Source organism: Trachurus japonicus, chromosome 9 (genome assembly GCF_045865225.1).
Source record: "Trachurus japonicus isolate A0001 chromosome 9, Traja_1.0".
NCBI classification, from domain to species: Eukaryota; Metazoa; Chordata; class Actinopteri; order Carangiformes; family Carangidae; genus Trachurus; species Trachurus japonicus.
Window position 1 is genome coordinate 22,823,297 of NC_140915.1, and position 22,511 is coordinate 22,845,807.

General features: G+C 40.9%; 1 protein-coding gene across 1 annotated transcript in view; it reads left to right on the forward strand.

Moving 5' to 3' along the window:
• Positions 1–14,148, forward strand: part of ntrk2a (neurotrophic tyrosine kinase, receptor, type 2a) — a 74,627-nt gene extending 60,479 nt beyond the window's left edge. The window contains exons 16-20 of the mRNA XM_085786601.1: positions 919–1,091; positions 1,249–1,404; positions 1,973–2,063; positions 9,889–10,047; positions 12,986–14,148. Of these exons, the coding sequence (XP_085642727.1) occupies positions 919–1,091; positions 1,249–1,404; positions 1,973–2,063; positions 9,889–10,047; positions 12,986–13,171 (765 nt within the window). The 3' untranslated portion in view covers positions 13,172–14,148. The remainder of the gene's footprint in view (positions 1–918; positions 1,092–1,248; positions 1,405–1,972; positions 2,064–9,888; positions 10,048–12,985) is intronic.
• The last annotated feature ends 8,363 nt before the right edge of the window (positions 14,149–22,511 follow it).

Here is a 22,511-nt window from a genome sequence, read left to right on the forward strand (position 1 = left end):
TCAAACTGAATTCAGCGCATTGGCTTTGATACAGTATCTATACTGTAACTCCATCAAGTCATTATCGTATCAAGCCGTATCACATTACTGTATGTAATGTACATGACCAAGCCTCTGTGTCGTGATACATGATTGGTGTAAAAAAAAAATTTAAAAAAAAGTGGGTGGGGTCACAGTCCATCTCATTTTATGGCATCTCAACGTTCTGGATGAAAGATCACAGGTCATTTCCTTCTCCTTGTCCTTTAGACCGACTGTACGGTACGACTGTAACAGGAGCTTCTACCTGCAGCGTTGGTACACAGGCAAACAAACACACGAACACAAGCTGAAGAAGGAACGTATATCCATGTCATACATTAGTAGGAAGACAATCAATTATTCATGTAGGACAAGAGGAATTTTCTATATTTTCCTTCTATAGATGTGAAACTAATACAGACCCCATATCACATTCATTCCCTGCAACTCTCTCTGTCGTTGACACACTCCTTTTCCGTCTTTGTCACAGATGCTTGTATTACACAACCTGCCTGACAGATTTCCTGATTCATGCAAAGGAGACAAAGATTAGTTTCAAAGGGAAGCAGTGAATTTAATTAATGTAAACAGTATTGTACACGGTAATGGCTTACATTAATATAAAATGTCTCTACTTCATCCTGCTCTGCCATTGTATCAGTCGTGGTTCAGTGCCAGTAATTTCACACCATGCATGCACAGTGGCTGTAACTTACTTTTACAAGGCAAGACTTTTTTTTCCACAGTGGACATCAGCCAAATGAATTGGAGCCGCCTAGGTGCACTGTGAAAATGACTAATTGGCAACAGTGTGCGTGGCATAATGTGCAAGTTTTCATTTGTCAGTTTATAAAATGTCTCCACTCTCTCTCCCTCTGTGTTTGTGTGTGTGTGTAGACGCTTAAAGAGGCGAGTGAAAATGCCAGGAAGGATTTCCACCGTGAGGCTGAGCTCCTGACCAACCTCCAACATGAACACATTGTCACTTTCTATGGAGTCTGCGTGGAAAGTGACCCTCTCATCATGGTGTTTGAGTACATGAAGCATGGAGACCTCAACAAGTTCCTCAGGCATGTCTCTATTCTTACTTGTGTAATATTTTCATCAACATGGCACCTGTTACTGCTAAGAAACTTTGCATTCACTTCCAATGAAAACACTGGAAACGACAGGAAACAACGTGACAGCAACTGAACGTGCATGTCATTTCTCCTTGATCCTGCATAGGGCTCACGGTCCGGATGCAGTCCTGATGGCAGAGGGCCAGACCACCAGACCTGTGGAGCTGACCCAGTCTCAGATGTTGCACATCGCCCAGCAGATAGCATCTGGCATGGTGTACCTGGCATCACAGCATTTTGTGCATCGCGACCTCGCCACCAGGTTTGCCACTCCTACTACAGTGTGTTTATGTGTTCAGGTCTCAAATAACATGTCATCATGCTGGGGCATTTGTCCAGACCCTCTATATTTTACTGCATACCTGATAATGAAGTGAAAACATAGCATTTTGTTGTATGTTTGTTTTTAGCATTTCCACAAATGTAATAAAATAGAAAGGATCATGTTTCCTCAGTTACTTGGACATTATTGGTAAATGCACAAACCAAGACAGTTGCATCATAGTGATAATCTTGACGACTGTCTTATATTTTTTAGAAAGCAGAATACACAGGCATGTTTCCTCTGGCTACCTGTTAAGCTGTTATCTTTATGGGTTGATTCTTTCATCTGATGTTTGCCCAGCATTATAATGGGCTTACATCTACAATATAGTTTCCAAATAGGAAAGGCATGTGGCTCCTTTCAAACTAAATAAAAATGCAGTTTCATTCAACTCAGCTACATCAAATCTGCATATTGGCCGCTGTGTTTCAATCTGCCATCAAAACTCAAGCTAAAACAAACATGTCTGTACTTAGTTTGCATATGCTTATTTGTTGTCCAACAGAAACTGTCTGGTGGGTGAGAACCTGCTGGTAAAGATTGGAGACTTTGGCATGTCCAGGGACGTCTACAGCACTGACTACTACAGGGTAGGTGTATGTGTCGATATCTTTTCTGGCCCTTCTTTTTGCCTCCCTCCTCCCTGCTGCATGGGTCCCTCGCTGCTCCTCCCTTGCATGGGCATGACTGACGGACTCTGCCAGAGTTACAGTAAGATGCTTGCTGTGGTTGACTGAACATAGTGTAGTGTGGGGGAATTAAACATACATGTAGTTGTAAATGGCTCTCTGGAAATGTATATTGTATGTAACTGATAGGACTCTAGGAGAAGGGGAATAAGTTGCATGCTTTGTTAGGTGGGTTTAAGGTATAGTTAGATTAAAATAAGAGCTGTGTAGTAGAATACTGTAAGTACTGCAGTATTACACTTGTACTGTCTGTATACAATATGCACTTTATCTGCAATGCATTGGAAATGTGGCTAATATTACAAGTACATGTCAAGACACATTTTAATACACTGAGGGACACAATTTAAAAAAATTTAAAAGATAAAAACACAAACTCCTCCCAAAAGGTTTGATGTTTTTTGAACAACCAATCGAACACAACAAAAATATTACTATTACTTATCATACATTTTCCAAAATGACTGTGTTATTCCAATTATCTTAGCACAGTTTTCAACAGCACAAAGTCAACTAAGGTAACTAATGTATAAAATATAATAATATAAAATAGGTAATCTTGTAGTCTTTAAGAGGTTCAAGAAATCTTAATTGTCCCTGGGGGGCAATTTGCAGTGCAGCCAGCAGCAAAACAACAGTAAAATACACAACAGTGACACAACGATGACATGGAACTAATAATTAAAAGAACGACGATATAATACACAACAAAGACACGGGACAACGACACGGGACAACAATTGAAAAGAGAGTTCAAGTGACCACAGTGCTAATCAGTTGTTAAGAAGGCCAACAGCCACTGGGACCCAGGATTTTTAAAAAAAATCTATTTGTCCTGCATCTCAGCACATGAAATCTGCGTCTGGATGGAAGCAATTTAAATTCAGGTGCTAGAGGATGGCTAGGGTCAGACAGGACAAGTTCTGCTTTGTTCAGGGACCTACAGTATAGTTTTGTGTAGAAGAGAAATGTCCGTTAGTGGAGTGCCAACAATTTTACTACACACTTTAACTATGCCCTGGAGTCTGTTACGGTTTTTGAGGTTAATTGACCCAAACCAGCAGATAAAAGCAAATGTCAGGACACATTCAATGAAACAGGAATAAAACATTTCCATGAACTTGGTGTCAATGTTTATGTTCCTGAGCTTTCGAAGAAAGTACATGCGCTGGTTGGCTTTTTTGCACACGGCAACAACCTGATGCTCAAAGGACAACCTGTCGTCAATTACTGTCCCAAGATATTTATACTGCTGCACTAACTCTACAGCTTGGTCATTGATCGTCAGGGGTCTAATTGACAGCAAGTAATCTTGACGATTGAATATTAAATTTTCTTTTGTTTTTTTGTCAGATCTGAAGATGTGTCATTTGTGTGACAGCCTGAAATAATCAGTAAATAGAGTGCCATATCACACAACACACTATGCAATAATGTACAATACTGTACTCAACATATCTATTCACACTGCAGGAAGTCCCAGGCAGTGTGATATAATAGACGTGCACCTATTCTAAAGTGTGGTGTCAAAAGGGTTGCTCTGCAAAAGGGAAAGAGGAAATGTGGCTGCATTTCTAAAGAGAAGTGTAAAGGGATTATGTATTTTGTGTGTGTGTGTGTGTGTGTGTGTGTGTGTGTGAAGCTCTACTGCGAATGTCAAGAAACACCTTGGTACCAGAGACAGCTGAGAGTGTGTTTTTTTCTCTTCTGGCCAGTAATCTGTCAGCTTACCAAAAGGCCGAAATCTAATAAATTGTACTGATTGATTGATAGTGACTGTCCATTTTTCCTGCCCTCTCTCCGGTCCACGGTGACAAACTGACAGTAGCGACAGTGACAGAGAGCTCAGGGGAGGAGGGTGAGAGAGACAGAGGAAGGGAGCAACCATTCAATGACAAGAAAAAACTCAATTTTCAACAAATAATACCTTTAACAATAATATACAGAAACATGACAATTCCTGTGCTGTCTGCAGAAACTCATTAAAGACATTTTCTGGGAAAAAAGAAAGATATCAATGATCCATAGGGCATGTGATTGATGTATAATTCAGTAATGGCATTGATTCATTCATTTTGTGTTGCACAATAGCAGTGATGTTTTTTGAAAAACACACAAAACAAAATAATTTGTTCAATCATAATTTTGAGGGACAGTAGTGGTTGATATTTACCATTTTATATACACAACTACTATGTATGAGGGTGTTAAAATGATGGTGCAGATGCATGAATGTAGCATGCCAATATGAGAATGTGACTTGACCTACAGTATGGTAGATATTCAAAATTCAATCTGCATTCAATCTGTAGCTACAGTATCACATGGAAAAACTATTTTTCACAGGACTTTTTTCTGAATACTGTTCGGATTCAGTTTGGAATAACAAGCTCTACATGACATCAAATTAAATAAAAAGATTAAGGTCTCTCCTCTACGGCTTTCTTTTGTACTATCTCTGTGTGACGACACACAGCAATCTCCCCCTCCTCCTCTTCCTCTCCTTCCTTTCACCCCTCCTCAATAAAGCTAAGCGCCGAGGCTGTAGTCATAGCAACGGCCGAAGGCAGTGGCGGTGAGCCTCAGAGTTGTATCCAACGTTTCTCAGGAAGAAAAGTAATCAGAGAAGTTCTGTTTAGTATGCTGTGGCAGTATGAGAGAGGGAGAGAGATGAAAGTGTGGGAGACGGAGGAAGGAAGGTGGTAAAGAAACGAGGGGAAGAGAAAAGAGCAGGAAGAGAGAGAGAGATGGAGGGAGCAGCAGGAAAAGGAGAGAGAGAGGGAGGGAGCAGCAGGAAAAGAAAAAAGCAGAAGGCACAGGAGTGGGAGGCCAGGAGGGGAGAAAACAAAATGCAAATGAAAATACAAAATGAGTGAAGGCAGTAATAGAGCAATAAAGAAACATAGAGATGCTGAGGGAGGTGAGAGAGGAGAGGTGTCTGGAGGAGAGGCCGATCGCAGAGAAGACCTCGTACACTGAGACTGAAACACACAGAGGAGCTGCGCCTTCTTCACACAGCCACAGAGCAGGATATCAGAGACACAGAGACACAGACAGACAGGCGGAAAACAGCAAAGCTGGAGAGGTACAGGATGGTGGGAGGTAAAACAGCACATAGGTGTGCGTGCGTGCATGCGTGTGTGTGTGTGTGTGGATGATGTGTAGGTACCCACTACCCAGTCATGCTCTTGCGTCAGACAGGAGCAAAGATGAGTCATAGAGGAATCGGAGGCCCCCCCTCGGTGCTTATCTATGTGTTGGTGTAAGGAAATAGAAGCAGAGGCGTAGGACCGAAGGGGCTGTGGTGACGTCATTGAATCCCCTGTTACACAATGAACCTGACAGATGCTTCAGAAGGCAGACAAGGATGCAAACCACGAGCCTTTCCATGCAGCCTTTTTTTTGTTTTTTTGATGTGTGGGTGGAGTGAAGGCATACATACAACGCATTTTCTCCCTAAATGGATTTCATGCCCAAATGTGTAGGAAGGAAGAAAATTAATTGTCTGCTTACGTTTTACTGTTGGAGGCTGACTGTTTTATGTTGCTGACACAGGCTGTTGGGAAACGCTGGCAACAAAGTAGAGCTAAACAATCTCTGCAGAGTAATTTGGCTCTTTAAGTTTTTTTTTTTCTTTTTCTATTCTCCAAACCATTGCTGGGTCCCTACCGGCACAGACAAACAGCATTTTAATGGCTCACCTGGAGACACCAGAGTGGAACAGTTATCTGTGCAGGAGTGAGCACTCACATGGACAGACAAAACACACCAGCACAAAGATGATACTGTCAACACCTGACAAATAGAGACACATTTTCTTTTTGTTTCCATTTGAAATAAAAACCAGATTTCACTGATCAATCTGTAAAAGTTTCCATCAGCTATTTTTCCTTTTCATATCATTTCCTTTTCTAATATCATTTCAATAAAAAAACATGTGTATGTTGTATGACAAACAAGCAAAAAACAAAAAAAAACTGTGAACTGATCACATCACGTCCCAACTCTCATATTGGAAAAACAATTGAAACGTAGGTAAATGCGTAGTCACAAATTTACCTTAATCACCCAAATCAAATCTGTTCAAATTTGTAAAATAGCAATTTACTGCAGCATTTTACATTTTTATTGTCTACAGGACACTTTTGTTACTTTAAAAAAATATGTAATTCAATTCAATAACATAACTTTAGGATGTGTGTGTATGACACAATCCAAGCACCTGCCCTTCAAAACTAATGAGTGTTACAAATGAATGAGCTAAAAGGGACAGGGTTGAACAACACCAGGTCATGTACTGTAACGCTACACACACACACACACACACACACACACACATACTGTATGCATGCATAGCATTCTTGGAAATAGCTTCGTCTCCATAGCAACACAGAGGGTAATTAAGGTAGGGTTCCTGTGTAAAAAAAAAAGAGGAGGAGGAGTTGGTCACATAGGCCCCTCCTCCTACGCCACATCCCATAATGCTTTCTTTTTTAACCAAACCAGTTCCCATGGATACCACAGCCTCCAGCAGGTCACTACAGAGCCCACAGCCTCCTCTGCTTTGTTTTTCCTCCTGATTTAGGCTTTCCTGGAACAGTCAGGCAGTGATCTAGCTGAAATGATGCATATTTATAAGACAGAGAAAGAGAGGGAGAGGGAGAGGGAGAGGGGACGGGCAGGTTATGGAGGGTGAGAGAAGGTGAGAACAAGTGAGAGGGAGGTGGAAAGGAACAGAAAAGGAGACAAAGACTGATGATGAAGCAACTCACAGTGAAAAGAAAACAGAGACAGAGCCGGAGCTCCGTCAGGGAGGATCGTGGTCTCCAGGCCGCTCCATTGTAAATGGGACTCTCTTCGTTTCGTTTAGTTTTTTGTGCCCCTCCCTATCCCAGTAAAAAAAAGAAAAAGGGTTTGACGTGAGGCTTTCCCTGCTCCTGCACTCATTTTCTTTCCTGTTCTTTCTCTTTCAGTTAATCCTTGTTATAGCCTTGATGAAGAGACTGCCTTAACTTTCTCCTCATACTCTCTATTAGACACACACACACACGCACACAAAGAAAGAGAGAGAGAGAAAGTTATGAAACATAAAGAAATGTACCACAGCAGTTCAAGAGCCCAATATTAATATTTCAGGCTATCAGGGGGAAATGATCAGCAATGATGAATAAAACAAAAAGACTAATGGATGTGAGCAGGTTCAGACACATCAGTGAATAATAAATACTGTCTATAGTACAGAATAGAACAGAGCCGAATAAACAATGACCCTGTCCAAAATCACCATCTATTATGGTGTTCCATATTTACTGTCTGTCCTTTTATCATAAACTCAGTGTCGGATTTACCCACAACACAGAGCTTTTGCATCACTGTGGCAGAATATCCCTTCATTATGGCTACACCAGTAAATCACACGTGAATTTGACAGAAACAGGAAAATGAGACACAGACAAACAAGGGAGAGGGAGACGGTGGCGTTAACAGGGAGGAAAGCCGGGGCATGCTTATGAAGAGTAAGAGCTGCAGAGATGGAGGCAGATATGTTTCCCAGGACGTACCAGTGAACCTGATGGCTATCTATGTGACCGTGCACGTTTTATTACTACATTAAATAACCCACTGACTAACATAGAAACAGGCCAAGTGTGGATACCAAGCCATTAATAACAGGCATAAACCTCAGAGAATGGATCGTGCTGTCTGTGTGGAGCAATGGAGCGCAGATTGGTCGGTAGATTCATGTGAAGCGGAGCAAAGGGAGAGGGGAGTTTCGGTACGAGAGAGATCAGCATCAGAATACAAGGTTAGGTTTCACTCAGCTCCACTTTAAATAGGTTACGGTTCAAAATTCAAGCGCTGACTGAATTTAACTTTTAGTCCCCTGAACTTCACTGACCTGCCAGAGGGCGCATCATTACATTTATGCTGCACAGCCAAAACATTGTTCAAAGATTCAAAATTTAGTTCCCATGTTTTCCATGACAATCAATATGATTTGGTGATTTGGTGGTGAATAACAGATGTTTAGAATATTTCCTGCTGAATGGCTATAAAGATCATATCATTTACATGGCTAGTTAAAAATACTTAACTCCCCTGTTTTCCTCCTGGGTCAAGGAAGGAAGGAAGGAAGGAAATAAGGCAGAAAGGACGAAGGGAAAGAAGGAAGGAAGGAAGGACAAAGGGAAAGATGGGAGGAAAGAAGGAAGGGGAAAGGAAGGAAAGATAGATGAGGGAAGGAACAGATTAGGTCAATTGGGTCAAAAATAAAGGAAGAAGTAAGGACGGAAGGAAGGAAGGAAGGAAGGAAGGAAGGAAGGAAGGAAGGAAGGAAGGAAGGAAGGAAGGAAGGAAGGAAGGAAGGAAGGAAGGAAGGAAGGAAGGAAGGAAGGGAGGGAGGGAAAAAAGAAGGAAAGAAAGATGGAGGGAGGGAACAAATCAGGTCAATTGGATCAAAAGAGGATGGAAAGAAGGAAGGATGGAGGAAGGGAACAGATTGGGTCAATTTGACGCAGAAGGACAACTGGAGGGAAATTCTGTGTTCAATGGTTGAGCATACTGCACTGTTTTCTGTTTTTACAGCTGACTCTGAGACATAATTAATACATAAGACACAATGGCTTCTATGCAAACATAGCACTGTAATAATTACATGATAGTTTATGGCTGAGGTGTTCACTCACCTTTGGTCACCGCTGGAGCATGGAGAGTGGTTCACGCTCGCCCCCCCCCCCCCCTCCCCGCTGCAGCATTAACCTCATTCAAGGCTACAGTCACAGTCTGTGGGAGTCTGAAATGAGCTGTCAGTGTTTATGAGCAGCACAAACATCAAATGAATACAACAATCAAACAGGCTCCAAAGGCTCAGTTCAGATTAGAGAATAATGAAATGACCAACAGTTTCTCAGAGTGCCTGTGACTTCCTCCACAGCTGATTTCTGAGAACTGAGAGTCACTGGGACTCATCACATTGTTTGATGCAACAAATTCAATTATTTTTCTTACTTAAAATTCACTTGCATGGGACTCTGGCAGTGCACAAGCTGCATTTTTGCAATAGTTTATTCTGGCTTCACAGCATTAATGTGACTGTTTCTCTCGACAACCTTCCTTTTTTTGATCCACTGGCTGATTATAGACTATTCATTATTTTCTAACAATCATCTTAAAAGCTATGAAAGTGTGAATGGGTGAATGTTATTGTAGTGTAAAGCACTTTGGTGGTCAATAAGACTAGAAAAGCACTATAAAGTGCGGTCCATTTAATTGTGATCTGTGGCCAGTTGATGTTCAAGGGGAATGTAAAGCAATACTCTCTTAGACCTCAGTTAAATAAAATTATATTCTGATCAGGAATGAGGTGTGCAACAGCCAAGAAGATGATGCAATCTACTGTGCCATACCACAAAGCCTCACTTATTTAAATGCCTCTGGCAGCATTTTTTTTAGGAATGAAATGTTTGCTGCACCACTTTAAACTATATTGAAATTTCTGAGCGAACCTTGGTGAGAAATGTGAAAAGCTGCGTGACCATGCATTCGAGACGCGTGATGCCTTAGAATAAAAATGAAGAGAAGAGACTTGAATATTGAGCATTCCTGTCTGTCAGAGGAAGGGATGACTGTGAAGATGCTTTACAGCTCCACTGTTCACTTTATGCTATACTGACTTATACTTACTTATACTGACACTCTCTCCTTGTCTCCCTGTTTGTGTATGCAATAAAAGGTCGGAGGTCACACTATGCTGCCAATTCGCTGGATGCCCCCTGAAAGCATCATGTACAGAAAGTTCACCACGGAAAGTGATGTTTGGAGTCTTGGAGTTGTTCTCTGGGAGATCTTCACCTATGGAAAACAGCCTTGGTACCAGCTCTCCAACAATGAGGTACAGAACACAATACAGCCTCTTGTTATACATCACACAATCTTTTTTGAACACTTCTAAATACAGTACGCCAGCAGAGAAGATAACAGATCCATCACAACAAAACATTAGTGTAGTCAAAAGTACAAAGCAGAAACTTTATGTAGATGTTACCCTGGAAGCACTTTTAACTTAATAAGTAATGCCAGACAAGATGTTGCAGCCCCCAGATATGAGGAAACAGCCCTTCGGTAAAACTAAAACTAAATATTTGATCAGTTGTGTGAGCAAGTTTCTCATAGGCACTGTATACATTCTGTGAGTCCTTTGGCCTGAGTCATCTCATTATATACTGTAAAGCTTAAGCACCTGACTTGGAAACGTAATAAGTTGTTTATCATTTTGGCGTGTCGTGTCATGAATTAATTGTAAGGTGAGACACAGAGCTGGGGAACCAGATTTTGGCATCGCTGTCAGGCTGGAGGAGCAGATGTGTCTTGTGTTTTGAGTAGAAAGGCTGTTTTGGAAAAGGACTCACAATACAGTATGTCCTCTTCCTGTTTTTTTGACATGGATCACTCTGGATTTTGTGGTCTGGTGGCAATGCGACAACTAAGTGTCTATTCTTTTTGCTCAGGATGTGAGGCTGTGTTCCCCAGGTGTTACTTTATGAACAGCAAACAGTGACACAGCCAGTCGATTTGGCTCTGAATAAGGACTTCCACCAAGGATACATATCAAATATAAGTGCTGCAAGAACAGCTTTTTTTATTTTATTTTTTTATTTTTTTAATTTTTGATCCCAAAAAATGAAAATAGTGACAAATGTGCCAGATTGTTAAAGAACATAATCTCCCAACTGCTTAATTTAGCCAATCAAGATGACACACAATATACAATGACAAAATATAATATTATAAACGGGAGAAATCAAACCAATCCTCACATCTGCAAAGCTGGAACCAGTGAGTGTTTCTCATGACAAATATAAATAATTAAAGGGACAACGAGGAGTTTTGGAAAAGCGAAGCGTTTTCACACTACATTTATGAGCCTCCGCACACCGTAAAATTCTTTGACCGGCGCAAGACGGACTCATGTTTTCATTCATCAATAATTAAAGTCAGAGGTTCAAAGAGGTTCACATACCGTCGTAGTTCCGACCATAAACGGTGATTCGGCGGCGTTATTCTCATGACTCGCCACGAAACCGAAAGTAAGGAAACGCTGGTCGGCTCGACCAGCATTTCCGCCACCACTAATAATAACAAAATAACGATAGAGACAGAACGATATATTTATCGAAAATGGGCCCATTAACAAGTGTGGGTAGCGGAGATTCATCCACATTAACGTGAGACTTTTTTATAACCGAATAGAAACTCCTCGTTGTCCCTTTAACCATTTACCAAGAGAGTTGCCGTTTAAACCCACTTGCAGCCATTAACCTGCCCATGGATTAGTTACTGTAATACAGACTCACACCAAGAAGCAAAACATGTTTGTGAAGAGGCCGAACCTCTGGGGAAATGTGTAAATACTGTGTATCTACAGTAAAGGATTTCACTCAGTGTAAACACCATGAAAGCTGGGACAATGTATCTGATGCTGTCAGATAGTGAGAAATAAGATTATTGTTACAATTAGGAAACTATAATAGGGAAATTATTTAGATTTTCTGTCGATTGACTAATCAGCTGACTTATCGCTTCTGCTCTATGAAACACTCCCTCAAATTACTATCAGATTAATAACATAACAGGAAACCAAATCCATCAATCTGAAATGCTGTATTAAATGCAATTCTTCTTATTATGCATTACATAAATAAGTAAACAACTGGCTGCTGCTTCTGAATAATTAATATCTCAAATCTTCCCTTCACCAGAGTCAAGGTCTTGACCCAGTTTTCCGGTAAACTCAGCTGTGTCAGGGCCTTTCAACCCTTCACCTTAACCTTAACCTCAACAAGCTGAACCACTCTATGACCTCAACTCTGGTTTCAGCCCATGCCAGCCACTCCTTTTCTTTTGACTCCTTTCATCCCAAAATTAACCTTTACCCCCTTCCAGCCTTTTCTTTATCATTTACATCTATTAGATTTCTGCTGATTCACAGTTCGCTCACCTCCTGACACAAATCTGATTCTCAGATATCTTCATTACAGGATACAGGCTTTTGTTTCAAAATGAGATTTCCATTATGTATCGACTCTCACAAAACGATTCCCATAGCAGAATGAGGAGGAGGAGCTGGTGACGCCTTGATTAGCAAAAGGATGATACTGATGGGATCATTAGTAATGTAGAGGTATCAAATAGTAATCTTATGGTTATTTAGCAATTTGAAAGACACACAAGCTTTTTGGGGCTTAATAGAAGCCAATAATTGGTTTTCTTTCTACACACACAGCAGGGTGTGTTTAAGTGTCTGAGGAAATGATAAAAACTCAGTCATATTACAGGCAAATAACAGTGTAGATACTTCCCAAACTGCTGCCGGAGGGTGATGTATACTCCACTGCATACAGCAGCTAGGTTTCAAAAGTGTTAAATGTCACAAATTTTCATCTAAAGTAGATTTTGCATTTATTCCAGAGAAAAGTGTGCTGAGACACCGCATTCATTGTAAAGTTTATGTCGATAAATCTATAGGATATACAGTAGGAGATTTTTCTCTCCTGCCTCGGATTTGTCTGGATGACTGCTCCAGTGCAGTGTAATTTCATCAATTCGGTAAATAATTTATTCACCCTGACATTCTCACTGGGCGCCGCTGCAGCAAGGTGAAACAGCTTCACAAAGTTGATGCTCCATCATCTTCACTGGGGTTTGAAAATGCAGAAAGCAATGGATTTTAGCTCGAATTGAGTTGGTTGTGCCTTTTGTTGAGCAACCGAGGTTCATGAAGACCTTGACTGACTTTACCCCTGATGCATTCCTATCCTTTCTCTGTGCAGGTGATAGAGTGTATAACCCAGGGCCGGGTGCTGCAGCGCCCCCGGACCTGTCCTAAAGAAGTGTACGACCTGATGCTGGGCTGCTGGCAGAGAGAGCCCCACATGAGACTCAACATCAAAGAAATCCACGGCCTGCTCCTCAACCTGGCTAAGGCCTCGCCTGTATACCTGGATATACTCGGCTGAACACAGGCAGAGGACAAAAGAGAGTTTTGGGTTCATGTGTGTGTGTGTGCGCGTGTGTATGTATGTGTGTGTGTGTGTGTGTGTGAGAGAGAGAGAGAGATGTCATGGTGAGGATGGTTACTTCATCCAAGTGTGTATGCACATTTGAAGTTGAATGCGTGCGTGCGTGTGTGCGTATGTGCGCATGTTAGTGATGATATGGTGATACCTCTGAATGATGTTTGTGTGTGTGTGTGTGTGTGTAAGGTAGTGCTGTACAGGATGTGAAGCTATTATCAAACTCTAAAAGGCAATCAAAAAGTTCTTCAAACCGTCCCCAATCGTTTCTGTCCTCCCACCAATTTCCTCTCCTTTGTGCACCTCTATTCCTTCCCTCCTTCCTTCCCGAAGAGACATTTACTAAGAATAATTTAACTTTGGAGGGGGAAAAAAAAAAAAGGTTCTCGCTTCTTTTCAAATGCTTTAAACTGACTGGGGCTAAACTGATGAAACCTGATTAACGGGACTTTAAATTTAGTGACTCATTCGTTGCTGCCTGTTGGACAACAGGACTCATTTGAGCATCAGGAAATTTCAAGGAGGAGCAGAGAGAGGAAGGATTTCCAGAAGCTTCAACCCTTTTGCGTGTAAATAAGAGACTGAACGACAGTGAGACGTTTCAGAGGAAGTGGCTCCGCGAGATGTTGAGCCATAAAGACACTGTGTTTTCCCCTCTCACTCTGTCTGTCTGTCTGTCTGTCCGTTCGTCCTTCCTTTCTGTCTGTCTCTCAGAACTATACACAAGTATTAATGTCAGCATTCATCCAACAAGGCTTGTGGAGAAGACTACACACGTGACAATTAACACACTGGTTAACATATCGTAGACTGAGTGTAACAGAATATTGACCAAAAAAAAAGAAAAGGGAAGGAACTTAAATACATCCTGGTTTTCGCTCTTCCTGACGATAAAATCTGGAGTTGGGATGATTTCTGGTCCGATTACAAAAATATAAAATAAGAATAACAATAACACTGTCAACTGAGGCTCGACTGACGTGCTGTGGTGGAAGAAACTATTCAGAAACGAAAGCTAAGGTATCTTTCTACACTGTAATGACGACTCTGAGATCTGTAAAAAAACAACTTACAAAAAAAAACACTACAATATCTCCTCATGCAACACGTTGAATAGATATAATTTTATGGATGTATGCACTCACATCTGCACACTGCATTTTTCCATTGTTTTCTGTTACATCCTACTTTGCTCAGGCCTGCACTGCACTGCACTGTCATACAGAACATGGTAACATGATAACCGCCCCCCGCCACTCTCTCACGCCCACCCCTTCACCACCAAAGTGACAGATGCTGCACTTGTGATGTCAAGCACTCGTGTCGGAGGTCAATTGATTCATTTGTCCACAGATGTCTGATTTTGCTGAAGGCCTTGGTGTTGGTGGGGGTCTGTGGGGGGTTAGGTAGTGCTGGTGGTGGTGGTGGTGGTGGTAAAGGTTTCTGTGGGAGACTTGGTTTTGAATGGTCAGATCACGGTCAGATGTGTGGGCGGCGGCGCTGTAGAAGGTGTGGTTCATTTGGTCAACCCATATTAAATCATCAAGGCTCTCAGCACTCAGACATCCTTGAAAACCACATCTGTGCTAGAGGGGTTGCACACAAAACACACACACACATACAGGCAAACACACACGCACTGTATACCTTATCCTGTCATCCCTCCATCTCCACACACACACACACACTGAAAGACACTCAAAACGGGCCGAGAAGGAAATTGAATTGTGCATGTTTTATTATTTGAGCGGTGCAGTGCTTTAGCCAGGGCCCGTCCTCTGTAATGGTGTAATGTATATTTCATTACAGCCTAATGGGCTCCATTAGCACAGTCTCCTCACAGACATTCAAGACTTATTGTTTTATGGCTGAGAAGGAGGGATGGAGGGATGGAGAGGGGAAGGAGAAGAAAACAGAGAGAGGACTGAGGAACGGTGGAGAGGAGAAATAAGACCAGAGGTAATAACGCATATTGGGGGAAGAAATGGAGAGCAAGAACAGAGAAGCAATGGGGTAGAAAGGAGAAGATGGTGCGGGAGCAAGAAGGCAGGAATGGGTCGTGTAGAAAAAGATGAAGGAGGAGGAAGGGTCGACAGTGGAGAGAAGAGAAGGGAGGGAGAGAGAAAGAGAGGAGGTGTGAATGTCCTTTGGGAAAAAGTGAGAGTGAGCATCCATCATTACTGGAGCCTGCAGATGTTCTCATAAGCCGCAACTTCAACTTCACGCTCCCGTCACATTCCTATGGCTGCCCTCAACCACTCTCTCTCACTCTCACACACACACACACAAATTCTCCACACACACTTTACTGGCAGTCCACCAACAGCTTAAACAGAAAATAAACTCAATAATGCACCACACATCCTGATGATGGAGAACCGCTTCACTCACTTACAGTACAGCTCACATATCTGGTCAAACACTCCCAGGCACACTGTATATATACAACAGCTCACATGCATGCAAGGAAACACATTTAATGTTTGTTTTTGCATTTTACGGGGGCATATTTTACTCTACACACATATTAAAAAGTCATAACCACTGCAGTTTCACTAACAGCCATGTGAACTAGATGTAAAACATCAATCTGGAATTATAAGTCTTATTTGTTTATTGAAAACAGCACTTGATGGTATTGATGTTTGTGAACTTGAAAATGTTGATTTTATTGATTTATAGTATTATTATTTATAAATTAAGAAGCATTTTGTACATTTCTTTCTATATCTAAAGTTGCCTTTTGCAACAAAAAACTGATTGAAACTGAACTCTGGTTTAATTGATTACATTTTAGCAAATGTGTAAGATAATCTTGAGTGTATTATGTATTTGTATGTCAGGCTCCCTCTTAACAGCTACCTAGCCTGTCCTCATGTACAGTGTACTCTACAACAGGGATGGATGTTTCACCGGTCTGTCACATTTGTAGATTTAGTTTGCCGTATTGCAAAAATTATTGTCACCTGTCAGCACACAACGCAAAGGGTTAACGGCTGCAGCATTGACGGTGCAGGCTTACAGGGTCTCCAAAATCCATCCCTGCTGTACAGTCCAGTAGAGTTTGCACTAAGTGAGCATACTCGACTCCATTCACTAACTTGCCACACAGTATCTCTGTGCAATAACAGAGGGCAGGGCGCGTGAGGGCCTGTGTGTGAGCTGGAAAAAACTGTGAGAAACAAACACAGTACGAACGTCTCAGATGTCAAAAGAGTAGAGTACTTGCTGTTTCCCTTTTTTTTATTTATTTGATTTTTCAATAATGAACTGTGTCGAGTTGGATGGCAGTGATGTCTTGACAGTTCTAGTAAGAGGGATGTTTGTTATGATGAAGACCTGTCAGCACAACGCAGGAGCGCTGTGTGAACTGTTAACACAACTGTGGCTGGAGATCAGCTCTCTTTGCATCGATGCCTCAGATCAAAGGTTCTGGTCAAACTCAAAGAAAAGGAGGCGAAACAACAACTGCTGTATGAATGGATATCTCAGAAAAGGAGGGACTGACAATCACAGACTTCTCTCTTTCTCTCTCTTATTCAAGTGACCTACTGTAAAATAGACTATTCAACCAACTTTCCTCTTCTATGCTGCCTATACTGTATGTGATAGTCTTAAACTTTGGTCTCTAGAAGTGCTACTTTTCTTTTCTTTTTTTATTTTGTAAAAATGAAGTAAAAGCAAGAGGAATGAACAAAAATACATGTACAAATGTGAATAAGCTGCTGAAAGAAATAAGCGTCGCTAACTGCTGTGTCCGAGACTGTGTCGGTATCTAGATTGTACTCTTTTCTTCTTTTGTCTTACAAGTGGAGGGCAGAGAATTGGGAAGCTGCATGGGACTCACAAATACACTAAATGATATACAGCAGCCCCCGGGATGTAGAGCGATGTTTGCTCATTCTCCCGGCGGTGTGTTTGTGTGAGTGTGTGTGTCTGTGTGTGTGTGTGTGTTTGGAGAAGGCTGATTGATGCCTTAGTGAGTCAGGAGGGATCCGTAGGCTGGGTTCAGACTCGAGTGAAATCCCTGTTGAAATGCAAAGAGATTCAACGGAGGAATCAGGAACTGATTTGTTGTCGTCGTTCACAGATTCATGATAAATGACTTAACCTAGTTGTGTAGGTTTGAGGTTGTTATTATGGCAGCTAAGATTTATGGACTCACTCAATTGTTTTATTTACGACCAGAAAATCAGCCTTCTTCTCTACATTACATATTTTACAAAAAGCCTGGGACTCACAGAAATATATGAGCAATATTAACAGATACTTTCCCCTCACTCTAAATGAGTTTGGTCTCCTCAACTTAAAGGAGTATTATTATCCGTATCACATTTACTCCCGTCTCTCTCCCAACACTAACATCACAGTCTTAGCTATTAGAGCTGAAATATCATAAAGGTCAACTCTGAGATTACCTTTGTGCTTGGATGCTTGTGGAGCCCTGAGGAATGTATTACCACAAAAAAACTGCTACTCTGCAAAAAAAAAAGAAAAGAAAAAACCGGAAAAAGAACAAATGGAACCGATCTTGCTATATGCAGTATCTCTGTTTTTCAGTGCCAGATTTTTTTATTTTTTTTTTATTTATTTTGATTCTGTGCTATTTGTCTCTGTGTTAAAAGGTTTCACTGCTGCCACTGTGGTAGAAAATAGGGAGGATTTTTGGATGTTTTTTGGATGTTTTGATTGTAAGAGGCTTAAAATAGGACAAAGCGCTGTAAAGGTTTCTGTGTTAAAAGAGAAGTTAAAATGTTTTTTCTATGCCTAAAAATACTCTTCAAAAATGTTGGAAGCAGCTGTAGCTATTGCAAAGCACACAAGGTAATTAAAAGCTGGGAATAGTCTGTCGGATGCAGCCAATGTTCTGTCTTTGCAAGCAGGTTGTTCCTCGATAAATCAAAAGTTTTGATGCTACCAATCTGTGCTTAGCTGGCGAACACACATACACACACTCAGTCTCTCTCTCTCATACACACACACACACACACACACACACACACTCAAACACAGAAACACACACCAGAAGGAACTTGTACAGTCATACAGTTGCGTGGTGGAAATGATCATAGTGAGTCATGTTGGCAATGATGGTGATGATGATGACGATGATATGATTTTTCTGAACGTGGACCAGTCTGTCGTGATACAATGTAATTAATAAAAAGTGTTATGTCACATCAAATCTCCTGTAAATAAGTATAATGACTGGCTGTGTGTGTGATTGTGTGTGCGTGTGTGTGTGTGTGTTAGAAAGGGTCACACACACACATACACACTTAGCAAAGTGGAATATGCAAAAGAAAGCGAGAGGTTTTGTTAGTAACAGAAGAAGTACTCAGGCGTGCTCAGGGCAGTGTGAGAGAAACAGGAAAATATGCTAAATTGAATTCAGTGATAGAGCTGGAGTGTGTGAGTGATGCTACATCTCTCTCATTCTATTAATCCCAGTATAAATCCAGTGTCTTTTAAGAGAAAAAAGAAAAAAAAAACTTGCTTGGTTTGCAGATTAGGAACAGGCTGAGAGCTTTTGCAGGGAATAGAACAAGCAAATTGGACAGAAGAGTACCCCTAAATCCCTGATGCAATTAAGCAACAGCTGAATTAATCTGTTCTTTTTACACAGAGCTCTGTCTACAATTTATCTTTTAATAAAAACGTCATTGGAAAGGAAATGAGAAATGCATAAGGCGCAAAAAATTCACCTTAGTGTGCATGCGTGTGTTTATGTGTGTAAAAAAAAAGATCAAGTGGTAGTAGTGCTTTCCGTTGTGTACTACAGTAGAGAAGTCCTGTACTCAGCACTTCAAGCTCATAAATAACAACACACACACACACACAAGTTGTAAGGATGAGGGAAATGAGGGAATGTAAACTCTCATCTACTGTGTGTCTTGGTAAGACAAATACAGGAGCTGATGCCACTCTCAGAAGCCTGGGGCAATATCAGCGCTTCTTTTGCAGTAACCGAAACGTCCTGAGTTTTAAATCCTGCTAATCATCTTTGTCACAACACTGAGCCTCCTCTCCGCCTTGAGACAGTATTACCACACCCTCAATCTCAATTAGTACATGCTTAACCTCAATAATTCTGGTCTAAAACTGTGCTTCTTGAGAATGTGCCACTGTGGGCGAGACCAAGAGGTTATTTCCTCTGGGAATTTTTTATTAATCAAAACTAAATTTGCTTTAAGGACATATTTAAGTAATACTAATCTGTTTTCTGGCAGATTGTTTTGGCAGCCTGTAAAGTGAGAGGTTTGAGATTCAGAGGCCTTGAGCTGAGTTGTAAATACGGCTTGACCCTCGGATCATTACGGAGCTCCCCCAGATCAGACCAGTCTCTCAGAAAGGATCATTATTTCTGTTTTATATACAACTAATTTGCAACAGCACTCGTAGTTTTACTGGGAATATAAATCTGCATTTTTCCAAAACCACGAATTTTCCTTAACCTTAATCAAAATGTAGCAGACATTCAGACAGAAGTCCTTGAATGAAGAGAAAGTTGTTGTATTACGTATTTACTCCTTTTCCTTCATTGAAAAATTGACAATATAATAATATGATAATCAGTTCTCTGTTTTCAATGAAACATTCATTCTTAGTGAATGTGCACTGGGAGGTTCAATTTCTCACATCATTAGTTGTAATGTCTGTAGCTGAGATCCACTCAAAAATGTATTTTGCTTATTATCAGTGGTTGACCTTCACTGTGCAGACTGACAGACTGAGCTATAAGTTCTCACATGAAACCCAAACATCGCCTGTGTGCAGGTTTTATGAAGCAATGTTTGATTCTGAAACTATGAGCTGGATTGGAACACAGAAGAAAACAGTGAGTGTAACGTCAAGTCACTGATAAATACCTGTGAGTTTCAACAAAAAGCAAACAAGGTTTTGTGTGCTTTGATACGAGACAGACGAACCAAATTGTGAGGAGGAAACTCTCCATTGCATTACCTGGCTGTGATAATGTATCCTGAGTTCAAAGCCTAACAAAGCCTGTGAGGTGAGTGCTGAGACGTCGGAGAAGGTAACATGTCACCTGACCCAAGTGACTGAAGAACAATATCCCAGCATTTTTCATCATTTTCCAGCCACAGAAATAATTGCCGCCAAGCCAAGGCTTAGAGTTTCTATCAAGAGGGCTACACATCAAAGCCTCAGTAATGCTGTTACTAACTATAGCCTGTCTTTGTCTTAATACTATACTATTAGCCATACTCTCATCCCAGAAGATCTAAAAGCAGCGGGAAAAGCAACTGTTGCCTGAAGAAAATGTGTCATTATAACAGAAACCCAGGCTCGGAGAGAAAACACACAACAGGACAATGTTTCAGTGGAGACAAAGGCGAAGCGAGCCAAAGCTGCCTCGTAATGACGTGGACCAATTAGAGATTTTTAAGGCAGTGACAGGCAGTCATTAGCGGTTAATCCTTCACCGCTGCACCTGCACAGTGACATCATCACCGCCACAGGGAGGAGTGTTTATGTGGATGTGCTGCCTCACGAATCTGAGCATCTGCTTGTGTGAGAGTGATTTATAGCTGTTCCCAGCACAGCAATATGGAGCATAATGGATGTTTCTTTTTTTAAATGAAGCCATATTCCTTCTTGAATTTTATTATAGTTGAGTAACTTTACAACTGACTGGTACATTTTTACTTCAAAGCAATTACACTTAAACAATAAAATGCCAACAAAATGACTTTGCCAACATAATAAAGGAACATTTTAATGAATGTAAGCCTATCTGCAAAACTGCAAAACACTTTTTTATTTGTTTTCTTGACAATACCCATTCAGAAAGTGAAACCTGATTAATGTTTTTATAGTTTCGTTCAGGCACTTGAGTCTCTTGGTTCAGCTTAGAGAAAGATTGTGCTTTTGGGTTGAAGCAGGTGCATTATTCATGCTTCGGTTTTTATACACATTTTCACTGGGCGTGTAAAAAAGAACTCCACTAGAAATGCTGAAAAAATGTCTTACACCTGGGTGAGATGGAAAAGTTTGTGTATAAGACATTAAACAGGCTACAAATAAATCATGACATAAGGGATTACAAATTGCAGCAGATGAAAACTTCAAATCTGTGCGAGGTGATGAGGAGACTGTAATTTTCCTCAAATCAATACATGAAACAAACTGAAATACATAATTTCCTTCATGTTTTACACAGTTTTTTAACATGTAGTATGGCTGGCTCATTTTTAATTTACTCTTCCCATAGCAGCCTGCGGATCTGCCTTGGTTCTACACCACCTGAGTTTAGATCAGCAATTTAACATCCGTCAACTCTCATTGTTTGCATTTTGCAGGTTTTGTGGAAATTCAGTTAAATTACGTAGTAGCTTGAACTTTATTTGGATGGAAATGTAATAGCTCATGTTACTATTTTCCACATTCTCTCTCAGTTTGTCTTTCATTTTTGTGATAACGGTTTGAATCTGAGTGTGTGACATATTAAAACATAGAAAAAGTCATGAAGTCATCAAACCAACTCAGCCATATTAGTTCCACAACAATATCTAAAGTTTGCTAACATTGGCCACCATAATGGGCTGTGGTTACTTCCTGCAAAACAAATTAGTATACAAATGTAATAGGAGGAGAAAAAGTTTAATTACTGTTCACTTCCCAGGCTGGGGCAAAGGCAGAAAGACATTTTGTTTTTCAGAGATTTTCTCCTGACTGGTTTAATTACAACAGGTAAATGCATGAGGTGGTTGGAAAATGACTGGAAGCAATGGCTCATTTCAAACAAACACAAAAAGGATTAGATACAGATACAAATATTAAGGTGGCTGCACAAATAGAGATATGATCACAAACAAACACTTCTCCAAATCCCTCGAGTGAAAGAGGTGCTCGCAATGCACAGGAGTGGCCTCTCCCAGAGGACAGCATCAAAATGGAAAAACAGAAAAACAGGACAGTCTCATAACGGAGAGCCATTCCTCATCTTCTGTCTGCTCCTGCAAGAGTTTCCTGTTCCACCAAGACGGAACAGCCCATGGCTTTATCAAGATTTATGAGCTAAATCATCATTGGAAATATAAGACACTTGTTGGGGCACAAGGGGAGGTTGGAGAGGAGGGGAAGCAGCCAGGGAGCGAGAGAGAAAGAGGGAGAGAGAGAGAGAGAGAGAGAGAGGGATGGTGCAACAAAAGGAGAAAGAAGAGACAGAGTGAGAGGGAAAGCAACAGAAAGCGACAGAGATGAAGAGAGAAAGAGGATTTTGGTAAGAGCAGATGTCTAGACCTGATCCAAACGACCATCT